Genomic DNA, 23054 nt, shown 5'->3' with positions numbered 1-23054 from the left:
TATGAACAGAATCGGTGACAAAGGGCAGCCCTGGCGGAGTCCAACTCTCACTGGAAACGGGTTCGACTTACTGCCGGCAATGCGGACCAAGCTCTGGCACCGATCGTACAGGGACTGAACAGCCCTTATCAGGGGGGCCGGTACCCCATACTCTCGGAGTACCCCCCACAGGATTCCCCGAGGGACACGGTCGAATGCCTTTTCTAAGTCCACAAAACACATGTAGACTGGTTGGGCAAACTCCCATGCACCCTCCAGGACCCTGCTAAGGGTATAGAGCTGGTCCACTGTTCCGTGACCAGGACGAAAACCACACTGTTCCTCCTGAATCCGAGGCTCGACTATCCGACGGACCCTCCTCTCCAGGACCCCTGAATAGACTTTTCCAGGGAGGCTGAGGAGTGTGATCCCTCTGTAGTTGGAACACACCCTCCGATCCCCCTTCTTAAAGAGGGGGACCACCACCCCGGTCTGCCAATCCAGAGGCACTGTCCCTGATGTCCATGCGATGTTGCAGAGGCGTGTCAGCCAAGACAGTCCTACAACATCCAGAGCCTTGAGGAACTCCGGGCGTATCTCATCCACCCCTGGGGCCCTGCCACCAAGGAGTTTTTTGACCACCTCGGTGACCTCAGTCCCAGAGATGGGGTAGCCCACCTATGGGAGGGGCCAAGGAGGTCGGGTGCAGTGTGAGTTGGGTAGTTTTATTTAATTAAATGAAAACTTTACCATGGCTACGACCTGTGAACTAAACCTGAGGTAAAGTGTGCACGCCAGGTTGTACAGCGACCCGAACGCGACTGCCCACACCACCGCATATACGACGACACAGCCATAGAAAAACAAAAAAGAGACTGCACGAATAAAAACAATAAAAGAAGCGCATTGAAATGAACTTTCCCAGGACGCACCCACCCTCCATGATATTTCATCCCTCCAAATATCGGAGGGAACAGAAAGTGATTGCCATTCTTGGATTTGCGATTCTTTCGAGAATCACGGGCTTGCTAGTGTCCAAGAACTAAGACTGGACATATCCCTGCTTCTGCGGGCAGAATATACTTTGTGTACGCATTCACTCGAATGGGTGTGGCTGGGGGTCTTCGTAATCTGGTAAAAGTTGTGTCGAACATCTCAGAAAATCGTGCCTCAAGTTAAATGGGCAAGTTTCCGTCCAGTTGTTAGCGTTCTCGGTCCATGGCTTCGGCTCTTCCTTACTTGCTGACATAGTTTAAATGTATACAGAAAGCACTAACTATCCATCCATTTTCCAACCCGCTGAATCTGAACACAGGTCACGGGGGTGGATAGAGCCAATCCCAGCCAACACAAACTAGGGACAATTCAGAATTGCCAATCCACCTAACCTGCATGTCTTTGGACTGTGGGAGGAAACCGGAGTGCCCGGACAGACACGCACACACGGGGAGAACATGCAAACTCCACGCAGGGAGGACCCAGGAAACGAACCCGGGTCTCCTACCTGCGAGGCAGCAGCGCTACCACTGCGCCACCCAGCACTAACTACAATACTGTTAATTTATCTCGATGTGCATGCTCGCAAGATAACAGAAGATTGCGACTTTTAGGTTTTCTTTTATTAAACTAGAATTGCTGCATTGGAGCTGAAAGCAAATTTTGAAGATATAGTCTTTCCTTTGCGGACATACGTTCCGATTGCTATATACAGTATTATTCAATATAACAAAAAGCTATATATTAACTGTCATCACGGTTACTAGGGAGTAATTGACAGTTCTTTCCACCATCCAGCATTCTTCTTTTGTTTTGAATGCATACCTATACCCGTTAGTGTTACTGCACTGGAATTATGGATTCATTTTTACTTGGGACGCCATCTACCTGTTAATTAGCTACCTGATTTGGGAACCAAAAAAAAAACCAGAGAAAAACACAAGGAAACATAAGGAGATCACACAAACTCCCACAGAGAGTGTTGGTATTTGCGAACACCTCCCTGTAAGTGTGGGACAGATATATTATCAGGTTGGTTAATTTGCTGTGTCTATTGCAGTTCAGACTGATTACATTTATTTTGATGGCCTCTGACTACCAGTGACAAATTTCATTAATAAGTGGGTAACAAAAATGAATACATGAATGAAAAACAATAGACCTTATGTCTCTTGTATTCACTGATTTTCATAACTGAATGTTTTGAAACTCACTTAATCCATTGTCTCTCATGCGCAATCTTTGGATCAGCCCAGATCAAGTATGTGATACAACTTCAGGACAAGAGGGGGAGCTGTCGCTGACAGTCTGGTCTCTTCACTCCAAAGCTCTGAGACTGCATCTGGCCCCGCCCTCATCGCTCTGAGATGTCCCGCCCCTTTCAGTCCAAATGATATAAACATGGCTGCAGGACGAGGCTCCCAGACAAATCCTTACCATGGGGCCATCAGAGGCTAATGTGTTTGCATTGTCTAGCACCTGTTTTTTTTGTTGTTCCGTTAATGAATAGGGTGGTAGGATTGGCACCCCATCTTTTCTTTGTACTTTGTCTGTCACTTGTACCTGACACCATTGAAAGGTGGTAGAGAGTAAGGGTTGGAGCCTATCCTTGTAGCACAGAGTGCAAGGCAGTAAACATCCTTGGAAGGACACAGCACACCACAGGGCCCACTCACACTCACAACACACACTCACCTAAGGTCAATTGGGAATCCCCAGTTCAACTAATATGCACATCTTTGTAAATGTGTGAGAACACCCATGCAGATAACTTGCAAACTCTGCTCAGACAACAAACCAGTGTGGGATCTGAACGAAGGATTTTGAATTCTAGCAGTAACCACTGCACCACCATGCTGTGCAGCATTGATTTCCATAAAAAGAGAAACTTCGCGACACTTTATAAAGATTAATTTAGTGAACTTTATTGCATCGTGATTGGTAAATTGAAGAATTTCAATTAAATCAGAAAGTATTTATAGAATTGTGCCTGCTATTTTGTGTTAAGATTTTAAAATAATACAGGAGATTGTCGTAATTTAATGACTTTGTCGAGTATGTAATTAATATTATTATTTCAATAAAAACACACAAATAAGTAAACAACTGAAAACATAATGTGATCACATGTCATAATAAATAACTTAATGTGTAAACAAGTAAACTCGTTTTTAATCTAACTACTGTAAACTTGCTTAAGCTTTTGGGAATCAGAGGTAGAAAATATTTTGACTGCACAAAAATCACCAACACAAATACTTGAAAGGGTAAATGGCATGATCTCAATCACAGTACCCACTTTATCTTGAACTTGAAATGCAAAAACCACTCATCTTTTTTTTTTTCAGACTGGGAAAACACTAAACATACTACAACAAAAGAATATTTTCCTTGAAGAACCAAATGTTGGGATCGATGCCTATTTTAAGGCATAGTGCTTTCGGAGTAGCCCTCAGAAAACACAGTTTTGTTTTTGCATCTCCTTCTTCTTCAGGCATCTTCAGTGAAATGTCTCCTTGTTTATCCACATCAGGCTACGAGTCTCGTTGGGTTTGCATTCATATTCAATGCTGCTAAAGCTGTTCCCCCACTGGCAGTGGTCCCGCTTGTGATAGTTGTAGTATTTTACTTGCCAGACCGTCTCAAAAGCACCAACATCATCAAACTGGAAAAAAAATTTAAAAAAGTTAAACTATAAACATGATTTGAAGCATTTGATTTGATATACTTGTTTCATTATTTCAAAGCAGTTTTCATTTAATTAACATTTGATAAAAAGATGAATACCTTAAAATACACTGAAAAAATGTTTTAAATAAATACATAAATATAAATATAAATATTTTTTGCGCACAAATATTTTGCTTTGTTATATTATCTTCCATAATGTTTGAAAAAACCTATTTATCTTTGATTTACCCCTCTGCTCCACAGTTTGAAATTACAAACAATTTAGACAGTGCCCATTGTAGAATTTCATTTAAGGGCATTTGCATACATTTTGGCCACAATATGTAGACATGACAATGCTTTTTATATATGTACTCCCCATTTCAGGGCACCATAATGTTTGGGACAATTGATGTCACAGGTGTGGTGGGTGGGTTTCATTGCTTCATAAGATAACTTGGCTTGCTTGCTTGGAGTCTGTAGTTGCCATTATTCAACATGAGGACAAGAGCTAGATAGGTGAAAGAATGGTTCTCCTGGGATTTGAGGCCACAGCATCGCCTCCAGCCGAGAGCGAAAGTGGGAGTGAAAGTGCAAGTGAGTTGGGCCAGGAGACCTCATCGATTCCAGAGGGTTCAATGAAACTGAAAATGGCCTTACTTTCCATGGAATGTTCCCTCTAAGGAGTAGCATATAGTGAGCAAAAAACATTTTGTTTAAGCCAAAAATTTATGAGCACCAACTCCGACGGTTGGAGTGAGCGATCGTGCGATAAGTACGAGCGACGCCGTCGGAATGAGCGATCGCGCGGGAAGTATGAGCGACGCTCTGAATTCGTGTGAGTGATTGCTCACGCGCTCAGCTTAGAGGGAACATTGTTTCCATGCTGTCCACTACCCACTGCGAGCCAGCGGCACCGACTCCGACTGGGCTTGCTACTCCACCCACGGAGCTCGGAGAAGACCAGATCAAACAGTCCGAGCTAAAGATAACAATTCTTGCAATGATCACCACAATAACTACCACACTCGGGGAGGATATAAATGAGATAAAGAGCAATATAAAGAAGATCACAGTGGATATAAGGAAATATATAAAGGACATAAACATGACAAATGAGAAGCTGTTTCAGTATATTAAATGCTTGAGGAAATGTTTCAGTAATTGCTTTGAGGCAACCTTTAAAGGTATGCTAGAATAAAATTGAGGAAAAAATACAAGAGAATGCAAATAAGTTTGAAAATAAATTTAGAGCACTTGATGCTCAGCTTGAATACGTTAAGCAAATGTTCACGACAAAATGGTTACTAAATCTGAATGGAAAGTGCTTGGAGACAGACTAGCTGTGCTGGAAGATGGATATAGAAGAAATAATATCAGAAATGAAGGACTCCCTGAAAACCATAAAAGCCCAAACTCAGTGATATTCACCACTGAACTATTCCCTTAAATAATTGGAGAGGACTTCAAATCAGCAGTTTACCACATATGTGGATCGAACGCCTCAAAACCTAGAGGTACATTTCAATGAATTACAGTCTAAAATGAATCTGATGTTGCCTCACAGACTGAAACAAGAGATTATATTTGAGAATAGCCACATTCACATTGTCCCTGATTTTTCACTTTCAACAGCTGCCAAATGTGCCACAGTTTACAGCATTAAATGGCGCTTACGCAAAGCCAAATTTAGATACAGCCTCTCGTATACTGTCAAATTGAGAATGGACATTCAAGGCAAGTTCTACATTTTTAGTTCTCCGGACGAAGCAGAAAAAGAGCTAAAAAAATTGAGAGAGAAGAGAAAGTGAGCAAGCTATTTCTGATCTATTCAGTTTTATCCCCACAATTGTAAGTGCCAACACAACAACAATAGGCTTCATAGACATACCGTATATACTAGTGGATAACTTCTCCCATGGATAAGTTGGGGCTTGATTTTACCGTATAATTTCCGGTATTTTATAATGTTGGTTGTATAAGTCGAATGCGGAAAACTCACACTATTGGTCCAAGAGATTATGACATGCTAACGGCCACCTGAGAGAGAATCATGGAGCACACTGCCTTTTTTTTCTATGTATTGTGCCTACGTGACCACACGGTAATACCCGAACTATTTTGAAACAACGTTTGCACTGATTTGTGTTTTTTGTATCTCACACCCTCATACACCTTTATCATAAGAGCATCCCTTATTTAAAATGGAGCGTTTGATCAGAAGAAAATATGAAGACGGTTTTAAATTAAAAGTCATTGAAGTAGCGAAAAAAACTAGTAACTGCGCTGCTGCAACAAAATTCGATGTGTCTGAGAAACTGATGCGAGATTGGAGGAGGTAAGAAGATGTAAAAAAAAAAAAAATGAAATTTCACATTTTTGAATGGCAATATAAGTCGGGGTCTGATTTTATGATTGATTTTTCGGGTTTCAAGACCCAACTTATACGTCAGTATATATGGTAACTTCTGGCAATATTGGAAATTAAGGTTAAAGCTATCATATGTAATAATGTACAACCTTAATTTAAGATTATAAACTGACTACAAAAGTTCAGAAACAATCTTTCTATGACCATTCAGTGAACTATGTTAGCTGTAATGTCAAAGGTCTCAATCAAAAATTAAAGAGGAAGGAAGTATTCCCTCACTTAACAGCTCTAAATGCCAAAATAGTATTTTTACAGGAGACTCACTTAATCAGCAAGGATCAGTTTCAGTTTCAAAGAGACTGGACTGGCCAAATATTCCACTCCAGATATTTAAAGAAAACTAGAGGTGTGGGAATCTTAATTCATACAACAGTTTCATTTGTAGTATGAGATGTAGTATCAGATCCTGAAGGGAGATATGTGATAGTTATGAGAAATTTATTTAATTGTAAAATGATTTTGATAAATATCTGCACACCCAATGTGGATGATAGAGACTTCATCCAAAATGTATTTGTATCCATTCATAACTTGAACACTCACAAAATTATAATTATAAGAGACTTTAATTGTGTTTAAAATCCAGACCTGGATAGGTCTTCAGCTACAGGGGTGATAATGTCTAACACTGCAAAAATAACCACACAGTTTTTAATTGATCATAACTTAGAAGACCCATGGATATTTCTAAATCCATACTTAACAGCATATTCCTTCTTCTCACCAGTACATCATTGTTACTCAAGAACTGATTATTTCTTCATAGATAACAATTTCTTACCCACAATCAAATCTTGCAAATATGATGCTATGGTTATTTCCACCCATGACCCTCTGATCAAGGAGCTCACATCACTATGCTCCACATACTCATCTTCACTTGTCTTAACCCCCTGCTATTAGCTGATGAAAACTGTACAGAATTTATATCTAAGCAAATTGATTTTTTAAGAGACAAATGCATTCTCAGAGGTTTCTGCAGGAATACTCTGGGAAACTCTGAAGGCATTTTTAAGAGGCCAGATTATCTCATATCTCTCCCACAAAAATAAATCTGAAACCAAGAAGGCCTCAGAGTCAATCAGTGAAATTACCAGAAGAGATCAAGAACACCCCAGGTCTCCAAATCAGGTACTTTGCAAGACAGGCTTTGCAATCAGAACTCAACCTTTTAATAACAAAAGAAACAGAACAATTCATTTTAAAATTATGACATCATTACTATGGACACAGAGAGAAGGTTAATAAGATCTTAGCTCAACAAATCTGCAAGCAGGAAGTTTGCCATGGAATATCAGTAATCACCAACACAGACGGGGATATAATCATTGGCCATAAAAATATGATGCACACATTTATTACCTATTCACCATTTTGCATAAATTTGGGTTTGGCCCGAACATATGTGCATGGATCAAATTATTGAACCAGTCCAGAAGCTTCAGTTTGTATTAACAACATTATTTCAGACTACTTCAACCTAGAACGTGGTACTAGACAAGGATGCCCACTGTCACCACTGCAATTTACATTCGCCATTGAGCCATTGGCTGTTCACTTTCGAAATGCATCAGAGATAAAGGGGATTTTCAGATAAGGACTTGAACAGAAAACATCACTATATACAGATGATATGGTACTGTATATATCTGACCTACAAAATTCTATGCCTGCAGCCCTAACTGTACTAGAAGAATTTCAAAAGATATCTGGACTCAAAATTAATTTGAACAAAAGTGTGCTTTTTCAGTGAATTCTCTAGCAAACAACATTAGATTGGACACCTTCCTTTTTATCATTACAGATCAGTTTAAATATCTAGGGGTAAACATCACAAGTAAATATAAAGCTCTTTTTCAAAATAAATTACTGTTTGCATGGACAAAATTAAACAAGACGTGCATATGTGGTCTACCTTCCATCTTACTTTAGCAGGGAGAATTAACACTATCAAGATGAATATCCTCCCTAAGCTTCTGTTTCTATTTCAAAACATCCCCATGTACATTAACAAATCATTTGTTATTAAATTAGATTCAGCCATCCATCCACTATCCAACCCGCTATATACACTAACTACAGGATCACGGGGGTCTGCTGGAGCCAAACCCAGCCAACACAGGGCGCAAGGCAGGAAACAAACCACACACACACACACCAAGCACACACTAGGGACAATTTAGAATCGCCAATGCACCTAACCTGCATGTCTTTGGACTGTGGGTGGAAACCGGAGTACCCGGAGGAAACCCACGCAGACACGGGGAGAACATGCAAACTCTGCGCAGGGAGGACCCGGGAAGTGAACCTGGGTCTCCTAACTGCGAGGCAGCAGCGCTTCCCACTGCGCCACCCTATATTAGATTCAATCTTAATCTAATTTACTTGGAACTCGAAATATCCACGCATCCAAAGGGCACCCCTAAAACAACCTAAATCAGAAGGCAGCATGGCTCTACCTAATTTTCAATTTTATTAATGGGTGGCAAACATACATGCTATAAAAACCTGGACATTGACACAAGTAGATGAACACACACTAGGTTGGTCTGCAATAGAAATGAAATCCTGCAGTACTTCTTTGCTTTGTACACCAGTAAATACAAGGTATCTTCAATATACTAACAACCCAATTGTCCTTCATTCACTCAGAATATGGAACCAACGTAGGAAGCACTTCAAGTTAGAGAATATTTAATCTGTGGCACCTCTACATGATTACCACCTTTTTCCACCCTCTCGAACTTAGTTTTTAATGTTTGGAAAATATATGGGATGAAATCATTTAGAGATTTGTACATAAATAATGCCTTTGCATTCTATGAACAATTATACACTAAATTTAGTTTCCCATCACCACAATTTTTCCACTATCTCCAAATTAGAAACTTTGCTAAATGTACAGTTTTCCTCACTTTCCACCTATTTCTATTCCAGAAGACATATTGATCAGTCTTGAAGACTCAGACATTTCTATAATATATAAAACCATTTTAAAGTCCCGTCCTTTTATAGATCCCAGAGTACAATGGGAAAGGGATCTCTTACTCAACATTTCAGAAAAGGAGTGTAAGGCAGCTGTGCACAGAATTCGCTCGAGCTCCATATGCGCAAAGCATACAATTATTCAACTTAAAGTCTGTTGTCGAGCACAACTATCTTGTTTAAACTTGTCCATAATGTTTCCAGGGCAATATCCAACCTGCGACATTTGCAATTGAGCTCCAGCTTCACTGGACCATATGTTTTGGACCTGTACCAAATTAACATCTTTCTGCACAAAAATTTTCAAATGCCTATCAGATAGCCTTGGTGTCACAATCCCTCCTAATCCACTAACAGCTGTGTTTGGTGGACTCCCAGATTGATTTAAAGTGGAGAAATGTTATACTATGTTTTGTTATTAAGTTTAATGTCACTGTTCTCTGTGTCCACTGTTATGGACTCATTCATTCAGGCAGACCAAGTATAGTACACAGGGCACAGCACCAGCATTTAGAATTGCCGAGCCAAGCACAGAACTAGAGAGCCAAAGACAACTGGAGAATTGAATAGTCAGCCTAAAGACAGACTAGTATATTTCTGTCTTCTGTCAGCACACTATCCTCTTTCCTTGTTGGGAGAATGAGAACTGTATGTAGGCATTGTGCTGTTCTTGTATTTTTGAAGGTGGGGTTTGAGTCCTTTCCTGTCCTTGTTTGGATCCGGAGCCAAGAGCCTGTGCATGGAGCAACCACAATATAAGGATGGACCTATGGCCAACACACTTTGAAGCTACCGGGCGGAAGATTATGTCTTCCATCCGAGGCCGGGCGGAAGATTATGTCTTCCATCCGGTGAAAATCCTTTCAGCGTGGTGACGAAAGATGGCAGACTGCGTAGGTCAAGATACCCACATTGCTTGATATGTCTGTCATAAGCTTCCCGTCTAATACTGTGTGAACCCAACAGTAAAGAGTTAAATTATCCTTTTTACTTCTCGTGTAATCTTTTAACCGTCATATTGCATGCGGGGGGGATAATACCTTTTTTATTTATAATTATTTAAATTCAGGTTAATTAAAACGCCGCAATTGAAAAGAACACATTTCCAGAGAGCTACTGCCTCTTAAGGAAACAAGAAGGACAAACAAACTGCAATTACCTTTACTTCACTACCAGCACATAGACTTATCTTGCTCAACTGGAAGAATCCTAACCCACCTCTACTAAGTCATTGGGTAACTGATGTTATGTACTATTTGAAATTGGAAAAAGTCAAATTCGCACTTAGAGGATCTGTTCAAACCTTTTTTAAAAACCTGTCAGGATCTAATCAATAACATTTTAGAATAAGCATTTATATTCGGGGAAAAGACTCCTTTCTCTCTTTACTACTCTCAAACATTTTACTCTGGCTGTTGGCCTTCCTCTCTTTCTCATGGGTGGGGGTTGAATTTAGTTTTGTTAAGTTTGACTTGATTGTATGGAATGTTACACGCTTTTAATAAATAAAACCAATAAAAGATAAAAAATAATAATAATAAAATGGCAATAATCCAAAGCTCTGTTCAAAATCTACCAAGGAATTCATGCAGAGGCACAAGTACAATGTTCTAGAATGGCCATCCCAGTCCCCAGACCTGAACATCATTGAAAATGTATGGATTGATTTGAAGCAGGCTGTCCACACTCGGAAGCCATCAAATCTGACTGAACTGGAGGCATTTTGTATGGAAGAGTGGTCCAAAATACCACCAGCCGGAATTCAGGGACTTGTCAGTGGCTATAGGCTGTTATTTCGGCAAACTGAGGCTCTACTAAATATTGATGAGATTATTCATTTGGGGCACCCAAATTTATCCACATGCCTATTTTTGTTTAATTGCACATTAAATTGGTTCTGTTGGCCCAATAAAAAATATTTCACTACTGAAATGTCGCTGTTTCCATAAGGTGAAACATATGTTAAAATGAAGTTGCTGCCTCAAAAGCTTATAAATTGATAGTGATTTTATCAGAGGTGCCCAAACTTTTACATAGCACTATATGATAAGGTGGGCGGCACGGTGGTGCAGTGGGTAGCGCTGCTGCCTCGCAGTTAGGAGACCTGGGGACCTGGGTTCGCTTCCCGGGTCCTCCCTGCGTGGAGTTTGCATGTTCTCCCCGCGTCTGTGTGGGTTTCCTCCGGGCGCTCCTGTTTTCTCCCACAGTCCAAAGACATGCTGGTTAGGTGGATTGGCGATTCTAAATTGGCCCTAGTGTGTGTTTGTGTATGTCCTGTGGTGGGTTGGCACCCTGCCCGGGATTGGTTCCTGCCTTGTGCCCTGTGTTGGCTGGGATTGGCTCCAGCAGACCCCCGTGACCCTGTGTTCGGATTCAGCGGGTTGGACAATGGATGGATGGATGTATGATGAGGTGTTATGGTAATTTTTAGAGGTGGTCCTTGTGATATGGCATTTTCAATAATCCAGCCCTCCTCAGGTCTCAATGATGTAGAAATAGTGAAGGTCTACCTGCATTATATCTTAGGTGTTTGCAGGGTGACAGATGGGGCACCAAAATCACAGCGAAAGAGAGGTAAAGGAGTTAATGGCAGACTGAGAAGGCACCCAATACATGTCAGAAGCATATGAGCTTGTGCTTCCACCCTGGTTTTAAAGGCAGCATTGAAATAACATGTTAAGGTGTATAGAAGGCTAAGACACTTTTAGGACATCAGACACAGGGCCGTCTTAATGCATAGGCAAGCTGGGCAGTTGCCTGGGGCTCCACGAGCATAGGGGTCCAATGCTAATCTATGTATGTTGTGACTTGCTGAGAGGTTGTGTAGGTAGGGGCCCCAGTGCACTGCTTTGCCCGGGGTCCTATAATGCTGTTAAGATGGCGCTTATCAGGCGGCTGTAGAATGGGGACCCTGGAGCAAATACACACCTGGAAGTGATACAGGAAGGAATTTAAATACACTGCTGACAAATAAATAAATAAATAAATAAATAAATCCTTACTCTGTCATTAACTACAACAAACGCCTCAGTTTCATCAGGTGCTGTCTATTACCATAGAAAACACTACGTTTATCAGAATAGGATTTTTAATTCTGCCTTTTCCTTTGAAAAAAATCCTAGAAAAAATACAGCTTTCTATAATTAGTCCTACATTATTACTTTCAACATGAAGAAAAAATATCTATCAGCTCTCCTCCCTAGACACCCCGTAGCAGAGAGGCAGCTCTGATTAAAGCAGTGACTGACATACTTCAATCTTCATACACAGGAATAAGTTTCAGTCCTTCTTCTAATAGATTTTATTCTAGCTGTGAACTTCCATGCCTCATTTAATTTTCTTAAAAGTAAAATCTTTTTGTTATTTATATTTCAGTAAGTGAAGACAAATAACAAGGGTCCAAATGTCCCTTTGATAATTTTTGATATCAACACCAGAGCCTCTGTCACAAATAGAGATAGAGAGAGATAGAGAGATAGATACTTTATTAATCCCAATGGGAAATTCACATTTTCCAGTAGCAGCATACTGATACAATAAATAATATTAAATTAAAGAATGATAATAATGCAGGTGAAAAACAGACAATATCCATCCATCCATCCATTTTCCAACCCGCTGAATCCGAACACAGGGTCACGGGGGTCTGCTGGAGCCAATCCCAGCCAACACAGGGCACGAACCAATCCTGGGCAGGGTGCCAACCCACCGCAGAAAACAGACAATAACTTTGTATAATGTTAAATGTTAACGTTTACCCCCCCCGGGTGGAATTGAAGAGTCGCATAGTTTGGGGGAGGAACGATCTCCTCAATCTGTCAGTGGAGCAGGACAGTGACAGCAGTCTGTCGCTGAAGCTGCTCCTCTGTCTGGAGATGATACTGTTCAGTGGATGCAGTGGATTCTCCATAATTGATAGGAGCCTGCTGAGCGCCCGTCGCTCTGCCACAGATGTTAAACTGTCCAGCTCCATGCCAACAATAGAGCCTGCCTTCCTCACCAGTTTGTCCAGGCGTGAGGCGTCCTTCTTCTTAATGCTGCCTCCCCAGCACACCACCGCGTAGAAGAGGGCGCTCGCCACAACCGTCTGATAGAACATCTGCAGCATCTTATTGCAGATGTTGAAGGACACCAGCCTTCTAAGGAAGTATAACCGGCTCTGTCCTTTCTTGCACAGCGCATCAGTATTGGCAGTCCAGTCTAATTTATCATCCAGCTGCACTCCCAGATATTTATGTTCACATTACCAGGCTGAAGTGACTCAAATCTGATATTTTACCACAATGTAACACAAATCTGATGTTTTCAGGTATGTGTGGACACGGAAATTCAATCTTTTCAAATCAGATTTGAGTCACTGTCATATGTGGTCCTAAATCCGATTTGTGGCCATGCAACATGAATGGTTACAGTCACATCGGAATTCATGTGTGTGTTTGCCTATACACCTGGGCTGAGTGTTGTCATCATCAGCCAGCACTGGTAATGTGGTATAACAACAACGAGGGGGAGCTACAGCTGTGACAACAGTTACGTTCCCACAATTTCTGACTCCTTTTTTTACCCACATATTTCTTGGTAAAACTAGCCATCTAGCTTTTTCTCACCTTCTTGACCTAATAATGTACAGCTAACAAATCGTTTGCCATCCTCTGGAGCAAAATGCGATGGTACCCTAGATGCTAGCACATCGATTTTGTTGATTTTAATGGTGTGTTCCATTTGAACTGGGAGGCCAAGTACCTAGTCAGAATTTTCAACTGGAATACCCTCAACAAGTCAGATTTCCTATTCAGTAACCCGGGGCTGATCTGTTTGTCCAAATCCAGATCCTAACATCAATCCAAAATGGCCACACACACTGCAAACTTGAGTGAAAGCTGTTGTATTATAAGCTTCTTTAGAATATTTGTCTATTTGTGTCTCATTAAATCAGTGACACACACAGCACTGCCCAATCCCTATCTGTGGACATATTGTTGTAGTGTTTCGATGCATAAAATACCATGTAATGCGATGTTCAGTAGTTGTCTGTATTCCGAAAGAGCAAACACAACAAAGGATTTCCTGAAAGTGTCCGTATTACTTTTTTGAATATTTTACTGAAGCATGGGCACCTCAGATGTGATGTCATTCCCAATTCTGATATCTGACTTCCAAGGTACAGTATATGGAGTGCAGCATTGAACTTGAGTTGTCTCACAAATATGACATGTTTTGTTTTTGGTGACGCAGAGGACTCAAATGTATCAATGTGTGCCTGTGTGTTGCAATGCGTTCACATTGCAATTAGATACAGGTGACTTATTCTTGTGAATGTGGACCATCAATGAAGAAAAATCCAGTCTGAGCAAAAAATCAGAATTGAACAATGAAGCCTGTAATGTGAATATAGCGTGAGATGTCTCGGTGGTACATGATCAGCACAGCTGATACACAAACAATAATGTTTGAATCATGGCATTTCACTGACTATATGGAGCTTACATTTCTTTCCTTCGCACGTGTTTTATGCCCTGGGTATTTAGTTCATAATTCCACATCCTAAAGACTTATGTGTTTTTATTGTAGTGTAAGAAGCACAGGAATATTTTATGAGAGAGATTGGGACAGGAGACATAAATAAAATGTAGTAATATTATACCAGCAAAAGAATCTTCAGCAAAAGTACTAAGACTTGAATAAAAAATAAAGGTAAAAAAATCTTAGAGCAGAAGCAAAAACCAGATAATACAATAAGAAGGAATTAAAGAGGCAGATGCTAAGACCCAAAATGTAGTTATCTATCTGCTAACTCAGATGAAGGGGTGCTCTGATGGCTGACCTTTCAACCTGTTGTGTGATTAATGTTGGGGTTGTGACCTCACTGACTCCAACCTAACAACTGCCAAAGCCACCTAGCTTACTCTATATTGCTGTATTTTGTCAGAAGATGAAGATGATGATGATGATGAGGATATGAGAAGGTATTACAATGATCTAATGCCAGTCAAGCCAGACCAGCACCAGCATCTCATTGTTTTGAGTTTTTGGAGATGCAACTGATGTGTGAACTTGCACATCTTGCTACTTATTATAGATAGATAGAGCTTTACTTGTCCCCATAGTGAAATCTGGCTTTTTACAGAAGCTCCATAAATAAATAAATACGCACGCACACACAATATGGAAAGAAAGAAAGAGAAAGAAAGAAAACTTCTGACTTGACAGTTCCAGTTACAGCAAGGCATTATGCAGGTGTATCACTGTTGGCATGAAGGAGCCCACTTTTGCTGAATAATTTGTTGGCTGAAAGTTCTCAGTTTTGGTGTATCAGAGAGAGGATGTGCAACATTGTTCATAATGGCCCTTAATTTTTTTAAAATTGTCTTCGCTACAACCTCTAGGGGGTCCAGAGTGGATCCCATAACTGATCTTGCCCTTTTAATTAGGATGTTGAATCAGTGGGCCTCATTTGAAGTGATGTTATCAATCTAGCACACCGCAGTGTAGAAAATTGCAGAGGAAGAATTCAAAGAAAATATTTACCTAATTCCAACAGACAGCTCACAATGATCCACTGGCTGGGCTTCTTACTTGAGCCTCCACACAAAGCGTAGAGGAAGCACCCAGCAACAGTGACATTAGGGTGGCCACGCCTCCTGGGGCTCCACCCACAAAGTGCACTGAAAAGAATTTTATTTAATCATGGCTTACCTAAATACATATGTAACAGGAAATACATTAAATTTACAAAATGTAATAATTTAAAAATAACTATAAAACATACTGGGAAAATACAGATCCATACAGTACATAACACTGTTCTTTTACTTCTAAAATATTGAATCTCCTTTTCTGCAATATTTCTTTCCAACAGCCATTTAGCTTTCCTAATATCCTTTTTAACTGTTGCTCTTATGCTGTTATATGCCCTACTGTTAGTGCTTTGAGTTACTAGCCTTATACACCCTAAGGCTGTGTCACGTTACATGACTTTTCCAGTGATTTTAAGTTGTAGCCTTCATTTACATACTGTAATCTTCATGAGTTGGAGGCATTCGGTTGTCTGCTCCGGTGAAAACAAGTCACCTAGTCTGATATGCCCAGCAGCTTACTCCAACTAGTTTGCAACTTGCCCTGACAAACTCAAACACATTTGACTTTGTGTTTATTCGTAGGGGTGGACTCAGTGAACATGAGAGCTGAGAACACATGAATGCCCATGTAGAGTAATGCAGAGACAAGGAAAAAGGATTGTGGGTGTTTTGGACCTCACGAAACTGAACAGAAGCTGGCCTGTCTGATGTCTCATGTTTTATGTTACAGAACAAAAAAAAAAAAAAAAAGGAAAAGGAAAGGATAGAGATTGCAGCTGAACTTTATGTGCCATTCATACAGTCAGGGTTCAGTCATGCAACAGGCTATTAGTTGTCAGAAAATGGGGTTAGAATGACTGTGCTAGAAAGTGCAGTTACATAATTAGTCACGGTCTGGCTATGACATTAGCAACACAGTTGGCAACCTTGACATAGCCTACGACTAGAAGTTGCACGATATGGCTTCATACAGCTTTGTTCCTTTATAACGACTTTCTGGTAGTACTTTATTATAACTTTCATTAACAAACCCTAATGTTTAACAGATCATGAGTTCATGCTCATTCAAATAGTTATAAATGTTATTAAATGATAATTCATACATTAGGCAATGTACTTTTAAACATTTAAAAATGATTTAACAACTGGTTAGTAAGGCATTTTTACTGTTTGTTAGCACATTACTGATGTTGACACTGCATTCACTAATGTCTAGCTGATTAGGAACAAATATCTTTAAATATTAGTTACACATTTTATTTATCATATGCAAGTGTGTGGTCCATGTATTGTACAGTCTGTAAAACTGGTTATTTAATATTCTGGCCTTCTTGTGACACTGCAAGAATTTTTACCAGCTTTCACACTTTGCATATTTTCAAATCAGTTATTCATGAATTGTACATGTTTTAAACAATTTGTCCATTGTAATCATTTATGAATTTTTATGAACCATTTATTCATTACTTGTAAATGTTTTTATAGTATCCAATCTAAAGTTCCAACTCTTTGTGCATTATAAAGGTGCGTAAATTGGTAATTGATGCATTAATAGGTAATAGGAAGCATTTAACATCTATGTCTTGTGAGATTTAGTGACATAATTCCATTAGCTTAGAACAGGCATGAAAAACTATGGGCATTTGTTGTTAGTTTCTCATACCTATATTATTGTTAACTATATTCGGAAATGAAACTTTTTTAGAGGTCTGTTATGATTTCTGTAGAAGTAACATGAATAATATAAAATCTGATATTTGTCAGACCTATATAAGTAATCTAAAGGTTTTTTTTTATAACAAAGTCTTAGCACTACTATTTCTTTATGATGAAATAGGGATATAATTTGTTTTAGAATGTACTGTATTACAAATCTGTAATTTAATCAAACTGAGTTGTTCCTGAGTTGAGTTAATATCGGTTACAAGGATAAAACTAAGCTGTTCAACTACCTACTCCTTGTTGCTTTCTTCAGCAGGGTGCAGACCTGGGGCCTCATGCATAACGCCGTGCATAGAACTCACTAGTACTCACACTAAAACATGGTGTACGGACAAAAGCGTAAATGTGCGTACGCACAAAAAAATCCAGATGCATAAATCTGTGCATATGCCAACTTCCACGTTCTTCTGCTACATAAATCCCGGTCAGCATGAAAAGTAACGCATGTGTACGTGCCTGCTGTCCCGCCCCAACTCCTCCCAGAATTACACCTCTTTGAATATGCAAATCAATATAAATAGCCCAGCATTCTGTGAAAAGGCAATGGCAAAAGCACGGGGGAAAATAGAAGAATTTCAGAGAAGACCAAGAGGAAGCAAGGAAAAACATAATATTTGTTGGCTTTAACAGTGGTATAAACAACACAAGGAAGTTGATCGAGTGACAGTGTTGGAGAAATTCGAAAGCTCAAGTTCACAAAGTCACACAGTGCCCGAAATAAAAAAAGAAGTTGTCAGATATCAAAGTCGTCATGAAAAGGCGTGTCGTAGCCCACCGTCTGAGTGTCATATGAAAGCTTTTTAGGGTACAGAGAAAAGAAAAAAATAGGGACACAGTGGGGAAAAAAGCTTGAAATGTCAACTTTAATCTCGAAATTTCCACTTTAGTCACGTAGTTTATTTTGTCATTAAAGTAGAACATCATAAACTTCATCTTTAAATTGTTTAATTTACTAGTTTCTCAAATACCATCATAACTAAAGCAGCACGTTAAATGTATTTGTTCTTCTATGTGCTCTATGTGTGTGAATCACTATGTGATTCTTAAACTGGCTTTTTCTTCCTCCGACAGGACACAGAATTACATTCATGATATTACACCTCTCTGAATAATTAAAATACTGAGATGTAAACTTGATATCATTTTCATGATGGTAGGAGTTAAAGCATGTTATTAAACATGGGAAACAGTGATATTGATGAACTGCAATCCAGAGATTGTTCCTGCCTCACGCAAGATGCTTGCTGCTTCATGCGTGACCTTCGATGAAATAATTTATTGCAGCAGTACTGTCTCTTTCAAACGTACTAACCCCCAATTCCTGTCCTTCCTTGTCTTTCTCCAAATACCCAATCGCCACACAATCAGCTCTGTAATAGACGTTAAGCCATCTGTAAGCTTAGAACGCCAATTCTTCTAAACTTTTAAGGAACATTGAAATATCTTCATAGTATGTGTTTAATTATTCTATCCATCTATCCTTCCAGCGTCACGTCGGTCCCAGCAAGAATACAAAGCGAGGCAGGAACAATCCCTGAACGGGGCACCAGATCACCGCTAGCGCTGCGCCACCGTGTCCTCACATGTTCAATTATTAACAATATAGATTATTTAAATGATGTTAGCATTTTATCTGTATAATGTAATAAACATATTTTGCTGCATTTCATCTTAAAAATGATATTGTCGTAGGTAAATACGAGCTCTATAAAGTGGCTCAGGTTCTGCAATATTATAACTGTATCGCAAGTTTAAAATGAGGTAATTGTATTTATAAGTACAATCAGTTCTACAAGGAGCACTTGATGGACTGATTGAGTGTGTTTATAGTTCTTGGGATGAAACTGTTTCTGAACCGGGAGGTCAGTACAGGAAAGGCTCTGAAGCGTTTGTCATATGAGAGCAGTTCAAATAGGCAGCATTGCTGAGGCAGCGCATGCTTGACGCTATATACCGATAATTCTCTTTCCAATCAGCTGCTGTAGAGCTGTGATTCCACATTCAGATACAGTGATATAAATACTCCTAGTGGTGCAGTGAGAGTAATATGGAAAAAGATGATCCGCTGTGGCAATCCTTAATGGGAGCAGCTGAAAGAATAAGAACAAGGTGCAGTGAGAGTGACAACACTAAAGCAGCTATGGTATTTGGAATAGTTTGGCCATTCCATGGACCATTATATTGTTACATGTTAATTACAATCTGATGTCTTAAACTAATAAACAATATGCAGTTAATTTAAATGTATTTGATAAAGCCGCGTCAGGGATGTGGATCTAAAAAAGAAAGGGAAATCACACTGGAACAAAAGCACTGCTTTGATGCTGGGTGCCGCCAGTTTGCAAAACTGAGTGGAGAACTTGCGTACGCCAAGGATTTAGCTAGCGTGAAAATGTGAATGGCTTTACGCCAAGTTTAGGTTTTATACATCGCGATGTGAGCGTGGAAACAGGCTTACACAACATTTTTGTGCGTACGCACCATTTATACATGAGGCCCCTGGTCATGCTGCAGCCCAGTGCCTATTAATGCATCAATTACCCATGTACACACCTTTATAATAAATGAATAGTTGCAACTTTAGATTAGGTACTGAAAAAACCTCCACAACTAACGAAAAGATTACAATGGAAATATTGTTTAAAACATCTACTATTCATGAATAACTGATGTGAAAACATGCAAGGTGTGAAAGCTGGCAAAAATTCTTGCAGCGTTACAAGCAAGCCAGACCATTAAATACCCAGTTTTTCAAATTGTATAACTCATGAACCACAAACTTGCATATGATATATACAGCATTTGTAACTAATATTTAAAGATATTTGTCCCTAATCAGCTACACATTAGTGAATGCAGTGTCCACATGAGTAATATGCTATCAAACGGTAATAAATACCTTACTAACCATTTGTTACATTATTTTTAAATGTTTAAAAGTACAGTACCTAATGTATGAATTATCATTTAATAACATTTATAACTATTTGAATTAACATGAACTAATGATCTGTTAAACATTACATAATGCTTGTTAATGCTTTATTAATGAAAGTTATTATAAAGTGCTACTGACTTTTTAGCTCCTTATTTTTCCACCATGGAATTCTCATTAATTTCATACTGCTTCGAAATGTTGGGATAAAGTTGTGCTGCATTTTATATAAAACACGTTTATACACACCGCACGTCTCTTCAACACTCTTCACACTTAAAAGCTTATTCAATTTTATTTTACTTATGTTTTTCTGTATCTGCTTGGAATTTGTATTACTAACAGTTAAATACAGGTTTAATAAACTGTTATAGTTTATGAATGTGAAGTCTGCAGTAACATTGTGAAATTTATTATATTATGGTCACTAATGATTCAAATACATCTATTCCCTGAATCCTATCCTGATTATTACAGAATGATATATCTTGACAAGCTTCCTCACTTGTTGGTGCTTTAAAAAACTGCATTAAAAAAGTGATTGATTAGATCCAAAAAAATCAGGTCTACTTTGCTATGTAGATTAGATTAGATACACTTTATTAATCCCCGAGGGGAAATTCAAACGTATGCCACAGCAAAAACATAGAATGAACAGATATTGACTTAAAATATATGACAATAGAATAAAAACATGTAATACAGTAAATGTTATGCTAAAATAACTGTAGTAGGCAGAGTCTGTACTATCTTCTTATGACTTCTGGGTGAGTGGAAAATGGATGTTCATGGGAAGAAATGATCTGTCTAACAGCAGCAGTCAATAAAGGTCCCCAGAGGTGCTTCTTATTGCACCATGGGGAAATGAGCCTGTGGCTGAAAGTACTCCATGAATCAACGCTGGAAGGGATGGGCAGATTTGATCATGATGTCATCCCATTTTGCCACCATCCTCTTTTCCACAATCACCTTCAGCTACAGGGTCAGTCCTGTGATCAAGATGGCTTTTCTAAGAGGTTTGGTCAGGCATTTTCATCACCTGAACACAAATTCCTTCCCCAGTAGACCACACAGTAAAATAACACATTGGCTACAAGGGACTGGTACAGCATTTCCAGTAGCTCACTGGACACATCAAAAGACATGAGTCTGCTCAGAAAAAAGACTACTTTGACCCTTCTTTACGTGCCATTGTGTTGTCAGACCCGCACAGTCTATTGTTCGTATGGACCCCAGGTACTTATAGTGCCCTCCATAATGTTTGGGAAAAAGACACATTTTTCTTTAATTTACTCCTCTGCTCCACAGTTTAAAATTACAAATCAAACAATTCAGACGTGAGTAAAGTGCATATTACAGACTTTCATTTAAGTGTATTTGCATGCGTTTCAGTCATACCATATAGAAATGACAATACTTTTTTACACTGTCCTCCTGTTTCAGGGCACCATAATGTTTGGGACACAGCAATGGCAGGTCTATTAAAGCCGTCATATTTAGTTCTTCGTCGCATATCCCTTTCATGTAATGACTACTTGAATTCTGCAATCCATAGACATAACCAGGTGCTGAGCATCTTCTCTGGTGATGCTCTGCCAAGCCTCTAATGCAGCCATCTTCAGCTCCTGCTTGTTTTGGGAGCTTGTCCTCTTAAGATTTCCCTTCAGCATATGGAAGGTATGCTATACTGGATTTAAATTTTGTGATCAATGTTCCAAACATTATGGAGGGCACTGTATATTTTTCACCACCTTCACTTCTTACCCCTGGATGATGATGAATCCACCACTAATGCTTTTGTCTCCTCCAGCTTTCTGCATTCTAACTCATCTTCTTTATCAATGTAACCAATGATGGAGGATTCGTCTGAGAACTTCTGTAGATGGCAAGAGCTGGCATTATACTGGAGGTCTGTTGTGTGCAGAGTAAAGGAGAAGGGAGGCAGGAGGAGATCCAATATTACACACCACGATCTCTGACACACAGCCCTTGAGCCTCACAAATTGTCATCTGTTGGTCAGGTAATACTTGAAAGTATTAAAGGGACTGGAGCAATTGAAGAAAATGATCCTGACTGTGGTGCCGGCTTTGTCCAGGTGAGATCTGGCTCTGTGGAGTATATAAATGAGAGCATCCTCGATATCTACACAGTATGTGCCTAGCAGACAAAATGCAGAGGATCAAGATGGTCTGTAACGTGGTTGTCAGAGATTTTTCAGGATGACCATTTCAAAGGTCTTCATAATATGTGTAATGGGAGCAATTGTTCTAAAGTTGAAGAGTGCCATTTCTTAGGCACTGGCACCACATAAAATGTGTTACCCAGTAGGGGAACCTTTTGCAAACTCAAGGAAAGGGAGAAAAGATAATAAAGGACCCCAAAGAACTTATTTGCATATGTTTTCCACACCTTGGTGCTGATTTCATCTCTCTCATCACTTGGTCAACAGAGACAGGAAGTCTGGGATGTGGGAGGGTGTGGAGACCACAGGTGTAATGATACTGGAAGGGAGGTCCTGGGGAGGTACAGTAGTCGTGAATGGAGGATGTGGCAATAGGGAGCCCAAGATGTCCTCAATTGGAACATACAAGCTGGCGGTGATTGGGGAGGACTGGACTTGCAAGTATGAGTCAAACCTATTATAGAACTGGTTCATTTAATGGTCCCTGTCCTTGATCTTCTGCAAATTTTACAGCCTGCTTATAGCCAGTGCAAGTCCTCATTCCATTCCACATTTCCTTTATGCTGTTCTGCTTT

The 23054-nt window shown here is 39.6% G+C and overlaps 1 protein-coding gene across 1 annotated transcript in view; it reads right to left on the bottom strand.

Annotated features, from left to right (window-relative positions):
- Positions 1 to 2874: 2874 nt before the first annotated feature.
- LOC114644474 (CB1 cannabinoid receptor-interacting protein 1) overlaps positions 2875 to 23054 on the bottom strand; it is a 43052-nt gene continuing 22872 nt past the window's right edge. Inside the window, exon 3 of the mRNA XM_028792569.2 lies at positions 2875 to 3640. Coding sequence (XP_028648402.1) covers positions 3476 to 3640 — 165 coding nt within the window. The 3' untranslated portion in view covers positions 2875 to 3475. The remainder of the gene's footprint in view (positions 3641 to 23054) is intronic.

The sequence above is a fragment of the Erpetoichthys calabaricus genome, chromosome 15 (genome assembly GCF_900747795.2).
Source record: "Erpetoichthys calabaricus chromosome 15, fErpCal1.3, whole genome shotgun sequence".
In the NCBI taxonomy this organism is placed as follows: domain Eukaryota; kingdom Metazoa; phylum Chordata; class Cladistia; order Polypteriformes; family Polypteridae; genus Erpetoichthys; species Erpetoichthys calabaricus.
This window is presented reverse-complemented; position numbering and strand designations above follow the sequence as displayed.